At 39.7% G+C, this 23,510-nt stretch overlaps 1 protein-coding gene across 4 annotated transcripts in view; it reads right to left on the bottom strand.

The window, feature by feature from the left end:
• KIAA0825 (KIAA0825 ortholog) overlaps positions 1–23,510 on the bottom strand; it is a 1,025,579-nt gene that overhangs the window by 749,244 nt on the left and 252,825 nt on the right. For all 4 annotated transcript variants that reach the window (XM_029573181.1, XM_029573174.1, XM_029573199.1 and 1 more), the window contains 3 exons: positions 10,195–10,386; positions 3,351–3,445; positions 641–868 (listed from right to left, as the gene is read on the bottom strand). In XM_029573181.1, coding sequence (XP_029429041.1) covers positions 641–868; positions 3,351–3,445; positions 10,195–10,386 — 515 coding nt within the window. The remainder of the gene's footprint in view (positions 1–640; positions 869–3,350; positions 3,446–10,194; positions 10,387–23,510) is intronic.

The following is a 23,510-nucleotide window of genomic DNA, read 5'->3' as shown; positions in this document are numbered from 1 at the left end:
TCTATATATATATAAAAAAAACGGGGGATGGTGGTATGTTTATTATTATAACAAAAAAGTGGGTAACCTGGATGGTACCTATATATTATGATATTATATGAAACTACCATTGTCTTCATTTCAAAAATTTTTAAGATGGTTTTTTGTCTTTGATATAATTTTTGAAAATATGTTTTTTGAAAAAAAACATTTTTATTAATGTGGGTTTCTTTTGGAGGATATTTTGAGGAGGCAAGTAAAACTTTTTTTTATTAATAGCACTGAAAAGTGCTGTTAAGGTGCTGCTGAGGGAGCAAAGAAACTATGAAGAAAAAATAGTCGATTTTTTAATTAAAACAAAGATTTAAGAGAAAAAATATAGAAAAAATGAGTAAATGTCTGTGCTGTGCTCAGACAAAAAAAGACTGAGGATGCTCACAAGGCAATGCCTATGTAGGAATCCCTACTGGCTAGAAGGACAATTCATTTTGGTGCTGCTGGAGGATGTCACCCACATATCATAGCTAATTCAGTCATGCTTATCAACAGATAATATACATAAGGACTTATTTTGGTAAAGTAACTTGAAAACCAATGTCAATCCTCAAATGGCATTCAAATTAACGCATTACTCTGCAATATTAAATCTCTAGGAACTTGCCTTTGCAATTTGCTTTGGTTGTTCCTTCTCATGAAGTGCTCCAAAACATTCCCTCATTTTTTGTGTGTTCACAAGACTCATTCTAAAACCTACAACTGAAGATTGTTCTGTATGCTCATTTTGAAGAATTCTTGCAGAAAACTCTTCCACTGCAACTGTTATACAGTGTGCCAAAGAAAAAGAGAGATCTGTAAATGCCTTCCTCCAATCAAACTTCAATATAGTCACCTGAAATAAGAAAATTACAGTATTTCCAGATCAAATCCAATATTAAATATTAGGACACTGCATTTTTTGAAAGAAGATAAATATATTTTGTTACATAACTTTTAAACCTAACTGGCAAAAATTGAATATAACTGGCTAGGTTTCAAGTTATCTGGTTATATTCCAGATAACTTACATACTTAAAGGTAGATTTTCAAAGCCACTGTTCACACATCCATGTGCATGTGGTTCCCGGTGCGCGCACATGGACGCACCAATTTTATAATGTGTGCATCGCCGTGCATGTATTATAAAATACGATATCTGCGCATACATGCGGGCGGACAACGACTCACGTGCGCAAGGGTTGGACTGGGAGGGAACTTCCCTAACTCTAATCCTACCCTTCCTACCTTTTCCCCTCTCCTCCCTGACCACTAACCTAACCCTACCCAGCTCCTAATTTTTTTTAATACTTACTGCTCCTCTGAAGCAGAAATATCTTCCGTATGCCCGCCAGCTGCCGGCACGTGCTTCCCCAGGACAGTGGCTAATGGCACTGTCCCAGCCCACCCCCCTTTGTGCCCCCTGTCCCTCCCCACCCAGACCACACCCCCCCCAGTGCCCTTATGTAAAATGCGCGCAGCATGCATAAGGCCCGGTCACACGCATAACTTCTGAAATGTACGCGCGCGGCCCTTTTAAAATTGGGCCTTAAATCAACTATAATCATACTATAGCCAGCTAAGGACAAAGGTTTCCAGGCCAAGAGGGCCAACTCCCCCCCCCCAACCCCTCCCCCTCCTACCCCTATAATCAGTAAAAACTATGTTGGGTATAGCATTTAATGTCACCTACCTCAAACCCTCCAAAACAATTAAACAATATTGCGGGCCAGACTGGCCCAAGAAGCCTCCCCTCCCCATCAATTTTAAACACAACACATGGGCTCTGGCCTTTTCCCCTCACACCAATTTGCATATAATACTGAGAACAATGCTGGATGCTGCCAAGAGCAATATAAATGCTCCTGCAGCTTTAGGATTTTGGAAGACTCTGGGTGGATGGGAAGGTTGTAATTGTGGGTAGATGGTAGTTTGGAGGAGGCCTGGAACCATGTATTATTTTAAACATTGGAGGGAGGGGAAAGGTATAGGGAGATGCTTTGGGCCACTTGGTCCGTACCTTATTTGTATTCTTTGGAAGGGTTTGGAGGGGGTGGGTGGAGGCCATTGGGTGTTATGCCTGACATCATGTTTAATGATTTTGGGGATGGGGTCTACTGGCCCAAGTTGGGTGGATTTCTTTGCCCTTAACTGGCTATATTTTGAATATAGTCATTAATGTTAGCATTATCTAAGTACATATATCCAGATAACTTTAGGACTGCTGTCAGGCAGTCCTAAAAATAGCTGGATAACACCAAATAATGGCATTATCTGGCTAAATCATCTAGTTAACTTTGCTCTATCACAGAACGCCTCTGGACTACTACAACTTATCCAGCTAAGTTGACCATCCCTGAGTCATTTGTGTAATAATCAACAATTTTGAAAACCCCAAGTACTGTCTAGCAAAGTGCCGATTTAGCCAGACAAACTCCTTTGTCTTCTAAGTTAAGTATTCACTTTTATGGAAAATTAATCATTTTATATAATTAATACAGTCTTTTTTACTCTAAAAAGAAGAATATCATTTTTTAGTATATGCTAATACACTAAAAATGCACTAAATGCTACACATGCTAACAGTTTTATTCAAACAGGGGACAATTAACATTTATTAAAACAGAATCAAATCAGATTAAAAAATCATTAGGCCCAATATTCAAAAATATCAGGATATCTAATTTATCGGAATATAACTTAGCCGGCTAACTTAGAAAGGATATCAGTGGTACAGTTATGCTGCTGAATATAACTGGATAAGTTCCAGTTAGTTGGATAAGTTAAATCCTGATAACTTTATACTTGCTATTCAGCAGTTCTAACTTATTCAGTTCATTTAAACGGATAAGGCTGAAAATAGAAACCTATCTGGCTATGATAACTGGATAAGATGCCCCATCTCAATTCATCCATTTCCTGCCCCCAAGATATCCAGCTATCTACTTAGCCAAATAAATATTTATCTGTCAAGTGGCAGCCACTGAACATAGCAGGATATTCAGAGGCTGCCACTTAACTGGATAAGTTCTATTTATCTGGCTAATTAGCGCTAAATATTGGCCACATTATTGTTTATGCACTGAATACTGTAATCAATGAAGAGTGAAAACATTTTAAAATCTTTGTAGTATTTTCTCTGTGTTGTATTGTCTGTTTTATTGAATATGAATGTTATATTGTAATGCACTTTGATCAATTTTTATTGGAATATAACAGAATATAAGATTGTATACATAAAAGCTAGATTTAAGAAACTTGTATTATATTTTTATGATCTAATTTGCTTGCTACACATCATACATAAAACAGATTGCTTCATATCATTCCAAACTTGCCTCTTTTGTCCATCGCGAAGATTCTAGCAACACACTGGTCTCATTAGCTAAACTTTCTTGCATTAAAAGATTTTCATCATTTCTCTTTAGTATTCCTACAGAGTGCAAGAAAGAGAATTGGAATTAACATGGGAAATTGTTTCAGAAACAATTTACTGGAGTAAATACCAAATTATCTGAGTAAATTGGTTGTCTGAAAATTGTCCACCCTTTACTTAGCTAAAAGTGCATTTTATTAGCGGGTTAAAAAAGCAAGTTTGCTTACCATAAACAGTCTTTCCGTAGATAGCAGGATGAATTAGCCATGCTGTCTGGGAGCGTGCACACGACCGAGAGTAGGCGGAGTTTTCCCTCAGTGAGTCACAGAGCTTTGACTCTGTGCGGCTGCGCGGTCATCTTTCCACGCGATTCCCTGCTTCTCCTCAATCTCTTTGTAGCCAAGCAAGAGGTAATAATTAAGAGTCTGTTGTGTGACCTTCTAGGAAAGAGGGAGGGATCGCATGGCTAATTCATCCTGCTATCAACGGAAACACCGTTTACGGTAAGCAATCTTGCTTTTTCCCTTCGATAGCAGGGCTGAATTAGCCATGCTGTCTGGGAGTCCCAATCTCCCGGGTTGTGTCCATGTAGTATGTCTTTGAAGGTCGGGACACCAACCCTTAAGAATAGTAGACCTGGATCAATGTGGAGAGGATCTCTCGGGCCGAGGGAGGAGGCCCTCTTCAGCGACGCTTTTTGTCCTTTCTTCGCCAGTCCCAGAGAAGAATGCATCAAAGTTGTTGGGGCGTATGAGCCCGTCCTCAGCCACTGGGCCCTGGGGGACATAGGATCACAGTCTCGGCATGAGGCTTGGTTGTGGTCCAGCCCCAAACAAATGTAGCAATAGTTATGTCAGTGATGGACATAGCTTTGCCACATTGGCAGTATTTAAATCCAATGGCTTCGGAGCCATCTCGATGACAGATTATCGCAAAAATGGAAAAAAGTAGTGAGAGGAAAAAACCCCACATGCGAAACAGCTCGCGGAAAAAAAGAGACTGAGGAGAAGCAGGGAATCGCGTGGGAAGATGACCGTGCAATCGCACAGAGTCAAAGCTCTGAGATTCACTGAGGAAAACTCCGCCTACTCCCGGTCGCGTGCACGCTCCCAGACAGCATGGCTAATTCAGCCCTGCTATCGACGAGAAAGTATGTGGAACTAGGAGCATTTTTAGGGCAGAGGAAGGAAATAAGACACATTTTCCATTTTAAAATCTACATGCATTGGGGCAGATTTTAAATACTTGCGCAAGCGCGTACTTTTGTTCGCACAGCAGGTGCGAACAAAAGTACGCTGGATTTTATAAGATATGCGCGTAGCCGCGCGTATCTTATAAAATACGGGGTCAGCGCGCGCAAGGGGGTGCACATTTGTGCAACCTGCGCTTGCCGAGCCCAGCGTGCGCTGCCTGTTCCCTCCGAGGCCGCTCCGATTTCGGAGCGGCCTCGGTGGGAACTTTCCTTCGCCCTCCCCCCACCTTCCCCTCCCTTCCCCTACCTAACCCACCACCCCCCCGGCCCTATCTAAACCCCCCCTTACCTTTGTCGGCAAAGTTACGCCTGCTTTCAGCAGGCGTAATTATGCGCGCGTCGGCCGGCTGCCCCGCTCCGTGGTCCGGTCCGGAGCCCGCAGCCACGCCCCGGAACGCCCCGGGCCGAAACCACGCCCACGTCGCCGCCCCCGAAACGCCGCGTCATCCTGCCACGCCCCCAACAGGAAGCCCCGGGACTTACGCGCGTCCCGGGGCTCTGCCTATTTTGCATAGGCCGCCGGCGCGCGCAGGGGTTTTTAAAATCCGCCCCATTATTTCTAAATGAAAAAGCAGCTGGGAGTCTCTGTAGCTACTTTTTCCTGAGTCAAATTTCAAAGATAAAGTATGCAAGTACTAACTGTTGAAACTGGTGCAAAGCTTGTGGGTAAGACACTGTGGACTTTACAACTATGCAAACAGATTTGAAAATTGCTACCTAAAGGAGCATTTCAAAATTCAAAGGGTTTTGGGGGCGTGTCGGCAGCGTTTTGGGGCGGGCCCGGGGGCGTGGTTATGGCCCGGGGCGGTCCGGGGGCATGGCCGCGCCCTCAGGACCCGCCCCCAGGTCGCGTCCCGGCGCGCTAGCGGCCCGCTGGCGTGCGGGGATTTACGCCTCCCGGAGGGAGGCGTAAATCCCCCAACAAAGGTAAGGAGGGGGTTTAGACAGGGCCGGGCAGGTGGGTTAGGTAGAGGAAGGGAGGGGAAGGTGAGGGGAGGGCGTTAGAGGATTCCCTCCGATTTCGGAGCGGCCTCGGAGGGAACGGGGGTAGGCTGCGCGGCTCGGCGCGCGCCAGCTATACAGAATCGATAGCCTTGCGCTCGCCGATCCAGGATTTGCGCGGCTACGCGCGTATCTACTAAAATCTCACGTACTTTTGCTGGCGCCTGATGCGCCAGCAAAAGTACGCCTATTCGCGCGGTCTGAAAATCTACCCCAAACTGAATAAACAAAAAAAAGTTAGTTGAGTTGAAATGCTATATCTCCAGGAAAAAAATGTACTTTTTAAAGTTATTTGCTCTATAATTTTGTGGCGCAATCAGGATGCCATCCATCCTGCTACCCTCCAAGCTGCCTAGGAAGCTGGTATAGGAATATGCTGCTCCATTACAGACTAAACAAGGTCAAGAAAAGACAGTTCTTAGTGCTAGGTTCAGCACTATCAGTTGTGCATTACATGGGGTGGCACACCCAAGGAGGGTGGCAGTAGAAGAGAGGAGAGAGCCCATTCTGCCAGCAGCAAAAGAAAAATGAGAGGCCTGGTGGGGCCGCCAGCAGATCCCATTTTGATGGCAGTCGAAGAAAGGCAAGAAACCTGGTGGGTCCACCAGCAGAGTCCATCTCACCAGTGGCTGAAGAAAGAAAAAACAGGCCCAAGTGACAGAAGAAGCATGTTTGAATTAAAGTGTGAGCATATGATTCAGCATATGTGAGAGAGGAAGCTAATATGTGTGAGAGAATGTGTGGGAGTATGTGTGTGTGAGCAAGTATATTGGTGAGTGTGTAAGTGTGCATGTGTGTGTGTGAGAGAATGATTATGTGTGTGTTAGATAGTATATATGACAAAAAGGAGAAAGTCTGTATGCCCTTCCTTCACTAATCTACAATATTCTCAGGGTGATTGGAGATCAAATGTACCCAGTTATGCAGAATGGGTGATTTTTTATTCTTATTGCTTTTATTTATTGGGCGCTATTTGATATGTCTCTTCTGTTATTAGTGCATAGAAAAATTTAAAAAATATGTGAGTTTTAAATTACCAAATGTTTTACTCATCAGCTGTTTGAAATATGTATTCTTTTTATTATTATGGTCTTACTTTTATGATTGATGTTTTATATTTCTTGACATTATTGTTTATTTTATAAGGACATTTATTTTCCCTTTAAAAATTATCCAAGGAAAATTATCTGCACACAATTATATCTGCTAATTCAAGTGCAGATTTTTTAATATTTTTTAAGAAAAGTAGTTAATGTTAAAGTATGCATGTAATTGTAAACACCTCTCACACTACAGGTAAAAGTATATGCTTACAGGCCCTATGTATTTTTATCCACATCCTGAGAGAATATTTTTTAAAAAGCTTACTTCTGCTGGTAAGGAACTGTTTTACCCAAAAACAGCTTTGAAAATTATACTCTTAGAAGTAATTTATGATAGGATTGTTTGATATCAGAAATATGTCAGAGATACAATAATTTACCAAGACAGGCAAATAAGATCAAAGTCAAAACAGCATGTAGATTAATTGCAACTAATTTATACTCCATGTTAAAAATCTTATTGGCTCACTTACATTTTTTCCTTTTTTCTTGCACACACATATGTAAGTATAGGTTCTGGTGGAAACATTTTATCATTGTGTGTATAAATAAATGTATAAGGCCATACTATTAATTAAGACTTCTGTTTTTTGGGGACTTATTTGGAAAGGCTTAGAGACCAAACAGGATTCCAGGCTGCAGGTAGTGCCAAACCACTTTTGGTTTTAGTACCTGTGGCAACCCAGCAATTATGAACTGTGGAAACTACTGTCCTATTGCAGTTACCAACTGCAGAAGTTGGTGCTACTCTAACTTGGAGACCCCATTGGGATCTGAGCCTTGCCAAATAAGTATCCTAAAACAGACATCCTACTAAAAACAGGCAGATTTTTATGGAAATAAAGGGGAGAGGAAAAATCACATGCTATCTAACCTATACATATATCCTGAGATGGAATAGCAGGGTGACAGGTTAGGGAATTTTGAAGAGATAGAGGCCAATATTCAAAAAATCTATAATGGCTAACTTACACAGTGAAAGATAACCAGAAATGTTAGCTGGATATGTTATCTTGGATATTGAGCAAGATATACATCCCACTAAATGTCTCCGAGTATAGTTATCCAACTAACTTTAAACCTAACCAGTCATCTTTTGACTATCGCCAGTTAGGTTTAAATTTATTCATCTAAAGGTAGCTGGATAAATTTAAGCTTAACAGGCTCTATTCAAAAGAATATAGTTGGTTAAGCAGTGACACATTAAAAAAAATTAAGTCTGGCCCCTCGGCTCTGGCCCTTCCTAATACCCCCAATTCGATTCTGAAATCAGGCCAGTGGGCCTGTGTTCCCCACCCCCTCAAGCCCAATATCAGACCAACCCCCCTCGGCTATTTTAAAGCTGTACATTGGAAAAGGGTCCACTCCTTCTACTTCCAATGTGAATCCATCATTACCTCGTTGACTGGCATCCTGAAAATGCAAAGGACATTGGGGCTATTGTAAAAGTATATCGCTTCTGATGGCATCAGCTGTTTCCTCTACAGCAATGATGGTAATGTAAATATTATTAATACAACACCCTGATCCATCTACTGCTATAACTCAAACTGGCTCGATGAACCCTTCCATCTCACGCCTTCTGACCGGCCCACCAGGGCCATCAACAGAGGAACCCTCACAGTACCCTCTCTTAAAAAAGCCCACCTCTCATCCACAAGGGAGCGCGCAATTTCCATTGCAGGTCTTAAGCATTGGAACTCCCTCCCGACATTGCTCAGACTTGAACCATGCTACTCTAAATTTAGAAAGAAACTAAAGACGTGGCTCTTTCGACAAGCCTACCCAGAATAAACCCTGCCCTCTGCCCTCCTTTTCCACCTTCCGATACTCGCTTGCACACTAATCTGGCACAAGTCACTGTTTAACCGTGCGATGCACCTTACCACACTTTTATAAGCCCCTTGTACATAAGTTACTACCTTTTGTATATAAGTTACTACCAATCCTCTTGCTACACCATAGCAAGAGATTAGTTAGTTGCTTACTCCGCTTTATCTTTCCACTCGGCAAGTTTCCTGTTACAATTACCTGTTCCCCCCCGTTCATTGTATTTTTCCATCTTTTAGTTACAATGTAAACCAGTATGATGTTTGCACACTAATGTCAGTATATAAAAAATGTCAAATAAATAAATAACAGGTACTAACTATTCTATATAGACCAACCACCAAGAGGAAGGGGGAGGTGCACTGAATCGGGCATTGATGAAATCCCTCAACTGTAAAGGGTCAAAAAAGATATATTGTACAAAATTCAATGTTACTAGACATTTATATGGGTGTCTAATGATGAAGGAAGCCCCCAAGGCAATAACCTCAGGTCTCATAGTATGAAACTTCCTCCTCCTTGTCAATGTGGATTTAGCTAAGTCTGGAAAAATCCAAACTTTCTCTCCTTTAAACAAAACGTCTCAATGAGAGAAAAACAAGCAAAGAATATTATTTCTATCTTGCAAAAAAAAAATTAAATTAATAAAGTAACCAGAGAAATAGACTGAGCACCAGAGTTCTCATGTAAATCAGTTATATTAAACGAGGTATCTTGCTGAGCTCTGTCCTGGAAAGGTAACAGCCTCTACTTACACATTCAGTGTTTAGCCTTTTAAGCGAAGGAGATGAGGATTACAACAGTGGACTCAACATTGGATAATTGGCACCATAATAAAGAAGAAAACTTCCTCTGACAAAGGATTCAATCTGAAACGTGGCCTCGTTGGGAGGGCAGTAAACTATAACTTTTTAATGCTGTTTTTTAAGCTTGACGCTAGAAGATTGTTATCCCATGAACTTCACTCTAACATTAGATTAACTTAGATGTACCACTTTTTGCACAAGTTTTTAAGAAATAGTTTTTTGCATTTTTCAAAAAAAATTTGTTTTCTTATAAAAATATGGACATTACAGTGAGGAAGGTGGTTCATGATTATATTGGATTGTGGGACTTTGAATTCCAGGATTGGAATCTCTTCCATAAAAATGTAATTTAAAATAATTTATAAAAAATTTTCTTTAGCATATAAGATGCATGTAGAGATGTAGTTATCCATGATATGTTTTGTTCATTTCTGGAAGACTGAGGAATGATGTCAAAATAAGAATGGACAGAAGAACTATAAAATTAAGTTCAGTGATTCTGGTCCAATGCCCAAGTTGAAGCATATCTTAAAACTGGTCAAACCATAAACTGAGGTAAATCATCTTGCCCTAAAAATATGATCTGAAAATAAAGATGAACACCTCAGCAGATTGTCCAGGGCCAAAAAATTTCAAACAATTCTGAGTCTAGGATATTCACAAAGGGAACCATCTGACTGTTAAAAACTTATTTTAAATTGTATCCATAATTACTGTGTTTTTGAAGTTATCAATCATTTATTATATAGTATAATCATAAAGGCCAAATTCATGAGGCAATACCATAGTTTCACATACAAAAAATATATATACCTTGGAAATTTCTGTCCTTTCCCTGGACATATTTGTTTAGTTCAGTAACACTAGGTAACAGCAGCATTTCAGCTGATAGCTCTTCAATTCTTTCTTCCAACCATAAATTAAGCTTTATGAGTTGAGAGAGACATTGAAGCTGATGAAGAGTAAAGCAGAAATTCCTTTCTTTCTTGGTCTGGTTGTAGGTAGCTGTCAAAAGAAGAGAAAAATGTGATTATTTTTTTCATTTCTCAGTTATTCATGATGCATAACTGAATTATATTAACCAATATTAAACTTGATATTTACTAAAATGCAGCTTATTATAATAAGTCTCACAAGCTAAGAGAATACTTTTGGACACTTGCAATACTGTATGACCATTCATCATTATAATCAGAAACAAAATGTTAAACCAGCATGGTGTACTAAGCAGAAAGTATTAGGGCAACCGGTACGGAATGCTAGTTACAACACTAAATAGAAGTGGTATGATAGCATCAAACTGTTGACTTGGGTATTGGTTTTATGAGAAACAAAGCTAAAAATGGCAGAGCCTGAAATGGCATACTAGAAGAGGAGAGGGAGGCCCTCATTTTGGCAGATTTTGGGTATGCAAAGGTTACTGGTAGGAAAAGGGTTCAGATTCTTGAGGGAAGAAAAGAGTTACATAGAAACATAGAAACATAGAAATGACGGCAGAAGAAGACCAAATGGCCCATCCAGTCTGCCCAGCAAGCTTCCCTCATTTCTTCTCCCATACTTATCTGTTTCTCTTAGCTCTTGGTTCTAATTCCCTTCCACCCCCGCCATTAATGTAGAGAGCGGTGGAGGAGCTGCATCCAAGTGAAATATCTAGCTTGATTAGTTAGAGGTAGTAGGAGTAGTAACCGCCGCAATAAGCAAGCTACACCCATGCTTATTTGTTTTTACCCAGATTATGTTATACAGCCCTTATTGGTTGTTTATCTTCTCCCCTGCTGTTGAAGCAGAGAGCTATGCTGGATATGCATCGAAAGTGAAGTATCAGGCACATTTGGTTTGGGGTAGTAACCGCCGTGACAAGCCAGCTACTCCCCGCTTTGTGAGTGTGAATCCTTTTTTCTTCTCCCCTGCCGTTGAAGTTATGCTGGATATGCGTGAAGTATCAGTTTTTCTTTTCCCCTGCCGTTGAAGCAGAGAGCTATGCTGGAAATTCGTGATGTATCAGTCTTTCTCCGATGCCGTTGAAGTAGAGAGCCATGCTGGATATGCGTCGAGAGTGAAGTATCAGGTACATTTGGTTTGGGGTAGTAACCGCCGTAACAAGCCAGCTACTCCCCGCTTTGTGAGTGCGAACCCTTTTTTCTTCTCCCCTGCCGTTTAAGCAGAGAGCTCTGCTGGATGTGTGAAGTAACAGTTTTTCTTTTCCCCTGCTGTTGAAGCAGAGAACTATGCTGGATATGCATTGAAAGTGAAGTATAAGAATGGAGTGATCAAGCTAGTTGAAAGGCATCAGGAATAGAGGAAGGTGGAGGTAGTAATCTGGATATTTGGTTTGGGGTAGTAACCGCCGTAACAAGCCAGCTACTCCCGTCATTGTGAGTGCAAATCCTTTTTTCCACATTTCCTCATGCTGTTGAATCTTAGAGTGATGTTGGAGTCACAGTAACCATGTGTATGTTTATTGACTAAGGGTATTGTCTCCAGGCAGTAGCCATCATTCTGGCGAGTCACCCACTCTTCATTGGCGGCCTCTTGACTTTATGGATCCACAGTGTTTATCCCACGCCCCTTTGAAGTCCTTCACAGTTCTGGTCTTCACCACTTCCTCCGGAAGGGCATTCCAGGCATCCACCACCCTCTCCGTGAAGAAATACTTCCTGACATTGGTTCTGAATCTTCCTCCCTGGAGCTTCAAATCGTGACCCCTGGTTCTGCTGATTTTTTTCTTATGGTAAAGGTTTGTCGTTGCCTTTGGATCATTAAAACCTTTCAAGTATCTGAAAGTCTGTATCATATCACCTCTGCTCCTCCTTTCCTCCAGGGTGTACATATTTAGATTCTTCAATCTCTCCTCGTACGTCATGCGATGAAGATCCTCCACCTTCCTGGTCGCCCTTCTCTGTACCGCTTCCATCTTGTCTTTGTCTTTTTGTAGATACGGTCTCCAGAACTGAACACAGTACTCCAGGTGAGGCCTCACCAAGGACCTGTACAAGGGAATAATCACTTCCCTTTCTTACTCGATATTCCTCTCTCTATGCAGCCCAGCATTCTTCTGGCTTTTGCTATCGCCTTGTCGCATTGTTTCGCAGACTTCATATCATTAGACACTATCACCCCAAGGTCCCTCTCCTGCTCCGTGCACGTCAGCCTTTCCCCCCCCATCGAATACAGTTCATTCGGATTTCCGCTCCCCATATGCATGACTTTGCACTTCTTGGCATTGAATCTCAGCTGCCATATCTTCGACCACTCTTCCAGTTTCCTTAGATCCCGTCTCATTCTCTCCACTCCTTCCGGCGTGTCCACTCTGTTGCAGATCTTAGTGTCATCCGCAAAAAGACAAACCTTACCTTCTATCCCGTCCGCAATGTCGCTCACAAAGATATTGAACAGGACCGGTCCCAACACCGATCCTTGCGGTACACCGCTTAAAACCGCTCTCTCTTCAGAGAAGGTTCCGTTTACCATCACACATTGTCTTCTGTCCGTCAACCAATTTGCAATCCAGGTCACCACCTTGTCACTCACTCCCAAGCTTCTCGTTTTATTCACCAGTCTCCTGTGCGGAACCGTATCAAAAGCTTTGCTGAAATCCAAGTATATGACATCGAGCGCTCTTCCTTGGTCCAATTCCTTGGTTACCCAGTCAAAAAAGTCAATCAGATTTGTCTGACAGGATCTTCCCCTGGTGAATCCATGTTGCCTCTGGTCCATCAATTCTCCGGACTGTAGATAGTTCACTATTCTCTCTTTCAGCAGAGACTCCATTACTTTTCCCACCACCGAAGTGAGGCTAACCGGCCTGTAGTTGCCAGCCTCCTCCCTGTTCCCACTCTTGTGAAGCGGGACCACCACCGCTCTTCTCCAGTCTCTCGGCACCACTCCCGTTTCTAGGGATCTATTGAACAGGTCACACAGCGGACCCGCCAGAACATCTCTGAGCTCCCTCAATATCCTTGGATGAATCCCATCAGGCCCCATGGCTTTGTCCACTTTCAGGTTCTTTAGCTCTTCCCACACATTTTCTACTGTAAAAGGATTTTCATCTATTCCACTTCCCTCCAGTTTCTTGTTGTGTAGAGATGGTCCTTCTCCAGGGTCTTCTTTAGTGAACACAGAGCTGAAGTATTCGTTTAATATTTCTGCCATTTCTTCGTCTGTCTCCACACATTGATCATTACCACCTTTCAATTTCACTATACCACTTTGGACCTTTCTCTTTTCGCTGATGTATCTGAAAAATGTTTTGTCACCATTTTTTATCTCCTTGGCAATCCTCTCTTCTGCTTGATTTTTTGCCAACTTGATTGTTTTCTTCGTCTCCCTCAGTTGATACAAATATTCTTCTTTGTGCTCCTCCCTTTGGGATCCTTTATATTTCTTGAATGCTGTTCTTTTAGCTTTAATTTTGTCAGCCACCTCCTTTGAGAACCAGATAGGTTTCAATTTTCTTTTGCTTTTCTTTATGTTTCTAACATATAGAGCAGTTGCCTTGGTGATTGCTCCTTTTAGATTGGTCCACTGCTGATCCACATCTCTCTCGTTCTCCCATCCTTTAAGTTCTTCCTCCAGGTACTTTCCCATTTCCTCAAAGTCTGTGTTTTTGAACTGTAAAACTCGGGTCTTTGTGGTTCTTTTCCCTATTCTATTAGTGATATTAAACCATACCGTTCGATGATCACTGCTGCTGAGGTGGGCGCCCACCTGGACATCTGAGACATTATCTGCATTATTGAGCAATAAGTCGAGTATAGCACCTTCTCTCGTGGGTTCCAACACCATTTGTTTGAACAAAGATACTTGCATGGCATCCATTATTGCTCTACTATTTTTAGTTTCTGCAGAGGGGATTTTCCAGTCTACATCTGGCATATTAAAGTCACCCACGATCACCACTTCTCCCTTCTTACCTATCTTATGGATGTCTTCAATCAGATCTCTGTCCAGCTCTTCCTTTTGGTTTGGAGGCCTGTAAACCACTCAAATATAAATGGACACTCCGTCATCTTTTTTTAGGTCGACCCATAGAGCTTCTTCTTTACCCCAACTTCCTTGTAGCTCAGATGCTTGGATGTTGTTTCTGACATAAAGAGCCACACCTCCCCCTTTTCTATCCTCTCTGTCCTTCCTTAACAAGTTATAGCCTGGTATTGTTGTATCCCATTCATGAGATTCTGTGAACCATGTTTCTGTGATAGCAACAATGTCCAATTCTGCCTCAGCCATTAGGGCCTGCAGATCTGGGATTTTATTTCCCAAACTATGAGCATTTGTGGTCATAGCCTTCCAGGTACTCTCTTTAAGGTTATTGCTTTTCCTGGACTCCTTATGAGATATTAGTTGAGATTTGTTATTCACTTTACTCTTTCTGTTTGTAGTTGTGCCACTGTTGACAGAGTTATCCATCTCAATTAGATTTTTCTTTTGGTTATGGATCTTGAAATACTGCATGCATTGTGTTTTTTCTCTCTTTTCTGGTAATACTGCAATGTTTTTTTCAAGAACTTCCTCAGTTTTTAATATAGAGAGGGCTTGTTCTTTTTGCATTTGGTACATTGTGTGTCTCCTTATCACAGGTCTAATTCTACCAGAGCCCACTGTAATCCTGGATTGTAAAGAATTTCTTAATGACCTGTTTGAGTGGGAGGGTGTACCTGTTGGCTGCTCATCTGTCAAGAATGGATGACTTTGGGTCCTACCTGAGCGTAATGGATCTCCTTTTCTTGACTCCTGGTTTTTCCGTGATATTGGGGAATTATTATCTGTGTAATGCAATGTGGGTGTAATACTTTTAATTGAAGCTAATTGAGCTTTTATCTCAGTCAGCTCCATTTTCAAGGAAGAGAGTTGTGCACAAATTGGGCAAGCTCTAAGTTTCCAGATGCTTTCCCTCAGAATAAAGGCTCTACAGCAGTTACATTGGATAGTCCTCATCTTGGTAGTTTGTGATTTGTATTTCCTTGACTGTTACCAATGTACTAATTTATCTTGCTGCCAATGGGAAGTTAGGCAGTCTTTATTAGAAAACAAGCCCCAGGGGTGGGTGGGTAGAGGGGTAGGGAGGGAGGGAGTCAAACAGTTTAGCCTGGGACAAGCTGGGTAAAGTAGGGCACTTCTGGACTGTTGCCTTTGCTTTTGGTCAATTGTTTTAAAAAACAGTCTTTATGCCCCAATTTATAGTTTGAACCGATTTTTTGTGCCAACTAACTCCAAGGGAGAGTTTAAAAGGTGTTTTAAAAGCTGGAGAGCTGTCTACTTGGAGGTTTCTTTTTTTGGTTTTTTTTTTTTTTTTTTCCTTCTAGCTTTATTCAAACAGCAAATCAACTTACTATAAAGAAATGAAACACAGACTATAAAGAAAATTAAAAACAGACAGGAATAATCACAGAACCTTTCTACAGTAATAGTAATTACTTTCTACAGTAATAGTAATAACTATAAAGAAATGAAACAGACTAAGAAAACTAAAACCCACAGGAATAATCACAGAACCTTGCAATAATCAAAAACCTTGCAATAATCAAAAATATACTTAGCCACAATGCAGAGTTCACAATGTAATATACACGTCCACCAGGAGAAAAACCCTCCAACTTGTGCTCAGGAACACAATGGCTCCCCTCCTCTACGAATACCTTGCTCAAGGTCTGGGACACACCCAATTCAGTTAGATTACGTCACTTCTGGACTGTTGCCTTTGCTTTTGGTCAATTGTTTTAAAAAACAGTCTTTATGCCCCAATTTATAGTTTGAACCGATTTTTTGTGCCAACTAACTCCAAGGGAGAGTTTAAAAGGTGTTTTAAAAGCTGGAGAGCTGTCTACTTGGAGGTTTCTTTTTTTGGTTTTTTTTTTTTTTTTTCCTTCTAGCTTTATTCAAACAGCAAATCAACTTACTATAAAGAAATGAAACACAGACTATAAAGAAAATTAAAAACAGACAGGAATAATCACAGAACCTTTCTACAGTAATAGTAATTACTTTCTACAGTAATAGTAATAACTATAAAGAAATGAAACAGACTAAGAAAACTAAAACCCACAGGAATAATCACAGAACCTTGCAATAATCAAAAACCTTGCAATAATCAAAAATATACTTAGCCACAATGCAGAGTTCACAATGTAATATACACGTCCACCAGGAGAAAAACCCTCCAACTTGTGCTCAGGAACACAATGGCTCCCCTCCTCTACGAATACCTTGCTCAAGGTCTGGGACACACCCAATTCAGTTAGATTACGTCACTTCTGGACTGTTGCCTTTGCTTTTGGTCAATTGTTTTAAAAAACAGTCTTTATGCCCCAATTTATAGTTTGAACCGATTTTTTGTGCCAACTAACTCCAAGGGAGAGTTTAAAAGGTGTTTTAAAAGCTGGAGAGCTGTCTACTTGGAGGTTTCTTTTTTTGGTTTTTTTTTTTTTTTTTTCCTTCTAGCTTTATTCAAACAGCAAATCAACTTACTATAAAGAAATGAAACACAGACTATAAAGAAAATTAAAAACAGACAGGAATAATCACAGAACCTTTCTACAGTAATAGTAATTACTTTCTACAGTAATAGTAATAACTATAAAGAAATGAAACAGACTAAGAAAACTAAAACCCACAGGAATAATCACAGAACCTTGCAATAATCAAAAACCTTGCAATAATCAAAAATATACTTAGCCACAATGCAGAGTTCACAATGTAATATACACGTCCACCAGGAGAAAAACCCTCCAACTTGTGCTCAGGAACACAATGGCTCCCCTCCTCTACGAATACCTTGCTCAAGGTCTGGGACACACCCAATTCAGTTAGATTACGTCACTTCTGGACTGTTGCCTTTGCTTTTGGTCAATTGTTTTAAAAAACAGTCTTTATGCCCCAATTTATAGTTTGAACCGATTTTTTGTGCCAACTAACTCCAAGGGAGAGTTTAAAAGGTGTTTTAAAAGCTGGAGAGCTGTCTACTTGGAGGTTTCTTTTTTTGGTTTTTTTTTTTTTTTTTCCTTCTAGCTTTATTCAAACAGCAAATCAACTTACTATAAAGAAATGAAACACAGACTATAAAGAAAATTAAAAACAGACAGGAATAATCACAGAACCTTTCTACAGTAATAGTAATTACTTTCTACAGTAATAGTAATAACTATAAAGAAATGAAACAGACTAAGAAAACTAAAACCCACAGGAATAATCACAGAACCTTGCAATAATCAAAAACCTTGCAATAATCAAAAATATACTTAGCCACAATGCAGAGTTCACAATGTAATATACACGTCCACCAGGAGAAAAACCCTCCAACTTGTGCTCAGGAACACAATGGCTCCCCTCCTCTACGAATACCTTGCTCAAGGTCTGGGACACACCCAATTCAGTTAGATTACGTCACTTCTGGACTGTTGCCTTTGCTTTTGGTCAATTGTTTTAAAAAACAGTCTTTATGCCCCAATTTATAGTTTGAACCGATTTTTTGTGCCAACTAACTCCAAGGGAGAGTTTAAAAGGTGTTTTAAAAGCTGGAGAGCTGTCTACTTGGAGGTTTCTTTTTTTGGTTTTTTTTTTTTTTTTTTTCCTTCTAGCTTTATTCAAACAGCAAATCAACTTACTATAAAGAAATGAAACACAGACTATAAAGAAAATTAAAAACAGACAGGAATAATCACAGAACCTTTCTACAGTAATAGTAATTACTTTCTACAGTAATAGTAATAACTATAAAGAAATGAAACAGACTAAGAAAACTAAAACCCACAGGAATAATCACAGAACCTTGCAATAATCAAAAACCTTGCAATAATCAAAAATATACTTAGCCACAATGCAGAGTTCACAATGTAATATACACGTCCACCAGGAGAAAAACCCTCCAACTTGTGCTCAGGAACACAATGGCTCCCCTCCTCTACGAATACCTTGCTCAAGGTCTGGGACACACCCAATTCAGTTAGATTACGTCACTTCTGGACTGTTGCCTTTGCTTTTGGTCAATTGTTTTAAAAAACAGTCTTTATGCCCCAATTTATAGTTTGAACCGATTTTTTGTGCCAACTAACTCCAAGGGAGAGTTTAAAAGGTGTTTTAAAAGCTGGAGAGCTGTCTACTTGGAGGTTTCTTTTTTTGGTTTTTTTTTTTTTTTTTTCCTTCTAGCTTTATTCAAACAGCAAATCAACTTACTATAAAGAAATGAAACACAGACTATAAAGAAAATTAAAAACAGACAGGAATAATCACAGAACCTTTCTACAGTAATAGTAATTACTTTCTACAGTAATAGTAATAACTATAAAGAAATGAAACAGACTAAGAAAACTAAAACCCACAGGAATAATCACAGAACCTTGCAATAATCAAAAACCTTGCAATAATCAAAAATATACTTAGCCACAATGCAGAGTTCACAATGTAATATACACGTCCACCAGGAGAAAAACCCTCCAACTTGTGCTCAGGAACACAATGGCTCCCCTCCTCTACGAATACCTTGCTCAAGGTCTGGGACACACCCAATTCAGTTAGATTACGTCACTTCTGGACTGTTGCCTTTGCTTTTGGTCAATTGTTTTAAAAAACAGTCTTTATGCCCCAATTTATAGTTTGAACCGATTTTTTGTGCCAACTAACTCCAAGGGAGAGTTTAAAAGGTGTTTTAAAAGCTGGAGAGCTGTCTACTTGGAGGTTTCTTTTTTTGGTTTTTTTTTTTTTTTTTTCCTTCTAGCTTTATTCAAACAGCAAATCAACTTACTATAAAGAAATGAAACACAGACTATAAAGAAAATTAAAAACAGACAGGAATAATCACAGAACCTTTCTACAGTAATAGTAATTACTTTCTACAGTAATAGTAATAACTATAAAGAAATGAAACAGACTAAGAAAACTAAAACCCACAGGAATAATCACAGAACCTTGCAATAATCAAAAACCTTGCAATAATCAAAAATATACTTAGCCACAATGCAGAGTTCACAATGTAATATACACGTCCACCAGGAGAAAAACCCTCCAACTTGTGCTCAGGAACACAATGGCTCCCCTCCTCTACGAATACCTTGCTCAAGGTCTGGGACACACCCAATTCAGTTAGATTACGTCACTTCTGGACTGTTGCCTTTGCTTTTGGTCAATTGTTTTAAAAAACAGTCTTTATGCCCCAATTTATAGTTTGAACCGATTTTTTGTGCCAACTAACTCCAAGGGAGAGTTTAAAAGGTGTTTTAAAAGCTGGAGAGCTGTCTACTTGGAGGTTTCTTTTTTTGGTTTTTTTTTTTTTTTTTTCCTTCTAGCTTTATTCAAACAGCAAATCAACTTACTATAAAGAAATGAAACACAGACTATAAAGAAAATTAAAAACAGACAGGAATAATCACAGAACCTTTCTACAGTAATAGTAATTACTTTCTACAGTAATAGTAATAACTATAAAGAAATGAAACAGACTAAGAAAACTAAAACCCACAGGAATAATCACAGAACCTTGCAATAATCAAAAACCTTGCAATAATCAAAAATATACTTAGCCACAATGCAGAGTTCACAATGTAATATACACGTCCACCAGGAGAAAAACCCTCCAACTTGTGCTCAGGAACACAATGGCTCCCCTCCTCTACGAATACCTTGCTCAAGGTCTGGGACACACCCAATTCAGTTAGATTACGTCACTTCTGGACTGTTGCCTTTGCTTTTGGTCAATTGTTTTAAAAAACAGTCTTTATGCCCCAATTTATAGTTTGAACCGATTTTTTGTGCCAACTAACTCCAAGGGAGAGTTTAAAAGGTGTTTTAAAAGCTGGAGAGCTGTCTACTTGGAGGTTTCTTTTTTTGGTTTTTTTTTTTTTTTTTTTCCTTCTAGCTTTATTCAAACAGCAAATCAACTTACTATAAAGAAATGAAACACAGACTATAAAGAAAATTAAAAACAGACAGGAATAATCACAGAACCTTTCTACAGTAATAGTAATTACTTTCTACAGTAATAGTAATAACTATAAAGAAATGAAACAGACTAAGAAAACTAAAACCCACAGGAATAATCACAGAACCTTGCAATAATCAAAAACCTTGCAATAATCAAAAATATACTTAGCCACAATGCAGAGTTCACAATGTAATATACACGTCCACCAGGAGAAAAACCCTCCAACTTGTGCTCAGGAACACAATGGCTCCCCTCCTCTACGAATACCTTGCTCAAGGTCTGGGACACACCCAATTCAGTTAGATTACGTCACTTCTGGACTGTTGCCTTTGCTTTTGGTCAATTGTTTTAAAAAACAGTCTTTATGCCCCAATTTATAGTTTGAACCGATTTTTTGTGCCAACTAACTCCAAGGGAGAGTTTAAAAGGTGTTTTAAAAGCTGGAGAGCTGTCTACTTGGAGGTTTCTTTTTTTGGTTTTTTTTTTTTTTTTTTTCCTTCTAGCTTTATTCAAACAGCAAATCAACTTACTATAAAGAAATGAAACACAGACTATAAAGAAAATTAAAAACAGACAGGAATAATCACAGAACCTTTCTACAGTAATAGTAATTACTTTCTACAGTAATAGTAATAACTATAAAGAAATGAAACAGACTAAGAAAACTAAAACCCACAGGAATAATCACAGAACCTTGCAATAATCAAAAACCTTGCAATAATCAAAAATATACTTAGCCACAATGCAGAGTTCACAATGTAATATACACGTCCACCAGGAGAAAAACCCTCCAACTTGTGCTCAGGAACACAATGGCTCCCCTCCTCTACGAATACCTTGCTCAAGGTCTGGGACACACCCAATTCAGTTAGATTACGTCACTTCTGGACTGTTGCCTTTGCTTTTGGTCAATTGTTTTAAAAAACAGTCTTTATGCCCCAATTTATAGTTTGAACCGATTTTTTGTGCCAACTAACTCCAAGGGAGAGTTTAAAAGGTGTTTTTAAAAGCTGGAGAGCTGTCTACTTGGAGGTTTCTTTTTTTGGTTTTTTTTTTTTTTTTTTCCTTCTAGCTTTATTCAAACAGCAAATCAACTTACTATAAAGAAATGAAACACAGACTATAAAGAAAATTAAAAACAGACAGGAATAATCACAGAACCTTTCTACAGTAATAGTAATTACTTTCTACAGTAATAGTAATAACTATAAAGAAATGAAACAGACTAAGAAAACTAAAACCCACAGGAATAATCACAGAACCTTGCAATAATCAAAAACCTTGCAATAATCAAAAATATACTTAGCCACAATGCAGAGTTCACAATGTAATATACACGTCCACCAGGAGAAAAACCCTCCAACTTGTGCTCAGGAACACAATGGCTCCCCTCCTCTACGAATACCTTGCTCAAGGTCTGGGACACACCCAATTCAGTTAGATTACGTCACTTCTGGACTGTTGCCTTTGCTTTTGGTCAATTGTTTTAAAAAACAGTCTTTATGCCCCAATTTATAGTTTGAACCGATTTTTTGTGCCAACTAACTCCAAGGGAGAGTTTAAAAGGTGTTTTAAAAGCTGGAGAGCTGTCTACTTGGAGGTTTCTTTTTTTGGTTTTTTTTTTTTTTTTTTCCTTCTAGCTTTATTCAAACAGCAAATCAACTTACTATAAAGAAATGAAACACAGACTATAAAGAAAATTAAAAACAGACAGGAATAATCACAGAACCTTTCTACAGTAATAGTAATTACTTTCTACAGTAATAGTAATAACTATAAAGAAATGAAACAGACTAAGAAAACTAAAACCCACAGGAATAATCACAGAACCTTGCAATAATCAAAAACCTTGCAATAATCAAAAATATACTTAGCCACAATGCAGAGTTCACAATGTAATATACACGTCCACCAGGAGAAAAACCCTCCAACTTGTGCTCAGGATCACATAAGAAATTTTGTGTGTACCTATAACTAAGGAGGGCATTTATCAAGCAGCACTATCTTACCATGGGAGGGGCAAAATATTGCAGGGGGCATTCTCTAACCGGGAAAATATTGTGGTGGTTTCACAGCAATATTATTCACGGAAAAACTCGTGATCAAAAATATCACCACATAACATGGAAAAAACGGCCATAGTGACCCACTTCGCCCGAGGCCACCAGTATGATACAGGGCCATGCAGCATGAAAAATAATCCCCCTCTGAAAGTGAAAAAATCTCTCCTGGGCTCTTGGAAGACTACCAGTCACCCCCCTGCCTCTCCCTTCTATAGCTTAAGACCTTGATGCTGAGTGGCCCCCCCACCCCATGCTTAGGAAAAAATAAATCTGTGATAGGTTTGTCTCCCACCCTGTACCTCCCAGACCCTCTCATACATCTAGAAACATCCATGGTGTCTAGAGGCAGCCCAGAGCAATCCCTAGGCCCGTGAATGCCATTGTCCAAAATGGCACCAACCAGCCTTTGCCCCTATTTCTAGACAACCAGGAGCTTACTTTTAGCTAAAGAGGGATCTAGGGGTGGGCAAGTAGGTACCAGGGACTTGAGCTATGGAAGAGGGATGGCTAGGGAGAAGACATTGGAAGCCTTGAGGGGAAGGGGAGTAACCAGGAGGGAGGGGTTAGAACTGGGGAATTGATAATTTTGGAGAGGGGAGGGGTTTAGGAAAGGGGCAGGGCATCACAAGATTTTATATTTTTTAGATTTTTTAAAACTTTTCAGCCTGCTAGGTACCTCTATAGGCAGCAGAGGTCTTCCCAACATGCCCCTAAGGGGTTTTTTTCAACTTGAGGGGGGAGGGTTATTTTTTGGGCTGCGTGGCCCTTTAAATTTTGCTGCAGGCATATCAGGACATGCGGTAATTTCCTGATGCTCTTGAAAATATGTATACCTCCTCAATAACATGGCTTCCCTTTAGTTTTGGTATGTTATTATGTTACTCATGAAATGCTGGCTTTATAGTATTATTGACTCACCTGCAAAAAAAAAGCATTAGTACACAGAAATCTTCAATATAAAACAACAATATAAACTGAAGTGCATTACAAGATGACACTTCTCCACAAAACAGATTCCTAATCAGGAGGGCATACATTCTGTGAAATCTCTGAGCCAGCTCAAGGGATATTCAACTATGTACTACAGAGATTTAGTTTTATGTGTAATTTCTTGCACAGCTCTGTTTCACATACAGTAACCTTCATTCATG

The sequence above is a fragment of the Rhinatrema bivittatum genome, chromosome 1, assembly GCF_901001135.1.
Source record: "Rhinatrema bivittatum chromosome 1, aRhiBiv1.1, whole genome shotgun sequence".
In the NCBI taxonomy this organism is placed as follows: domain Eukaryota; kingdom Metazoa; phylum Chordata; class Amphibia; order Gymnophiona; family Rhinatrematidae; genus Rhinatrema; species Rhinatrema bivittatum.
The sequence above is the reverse complement of the archived record's forward strand: the minus strand, read 5'-3'. Positions and strand labels throughout refer to the sequence as shown.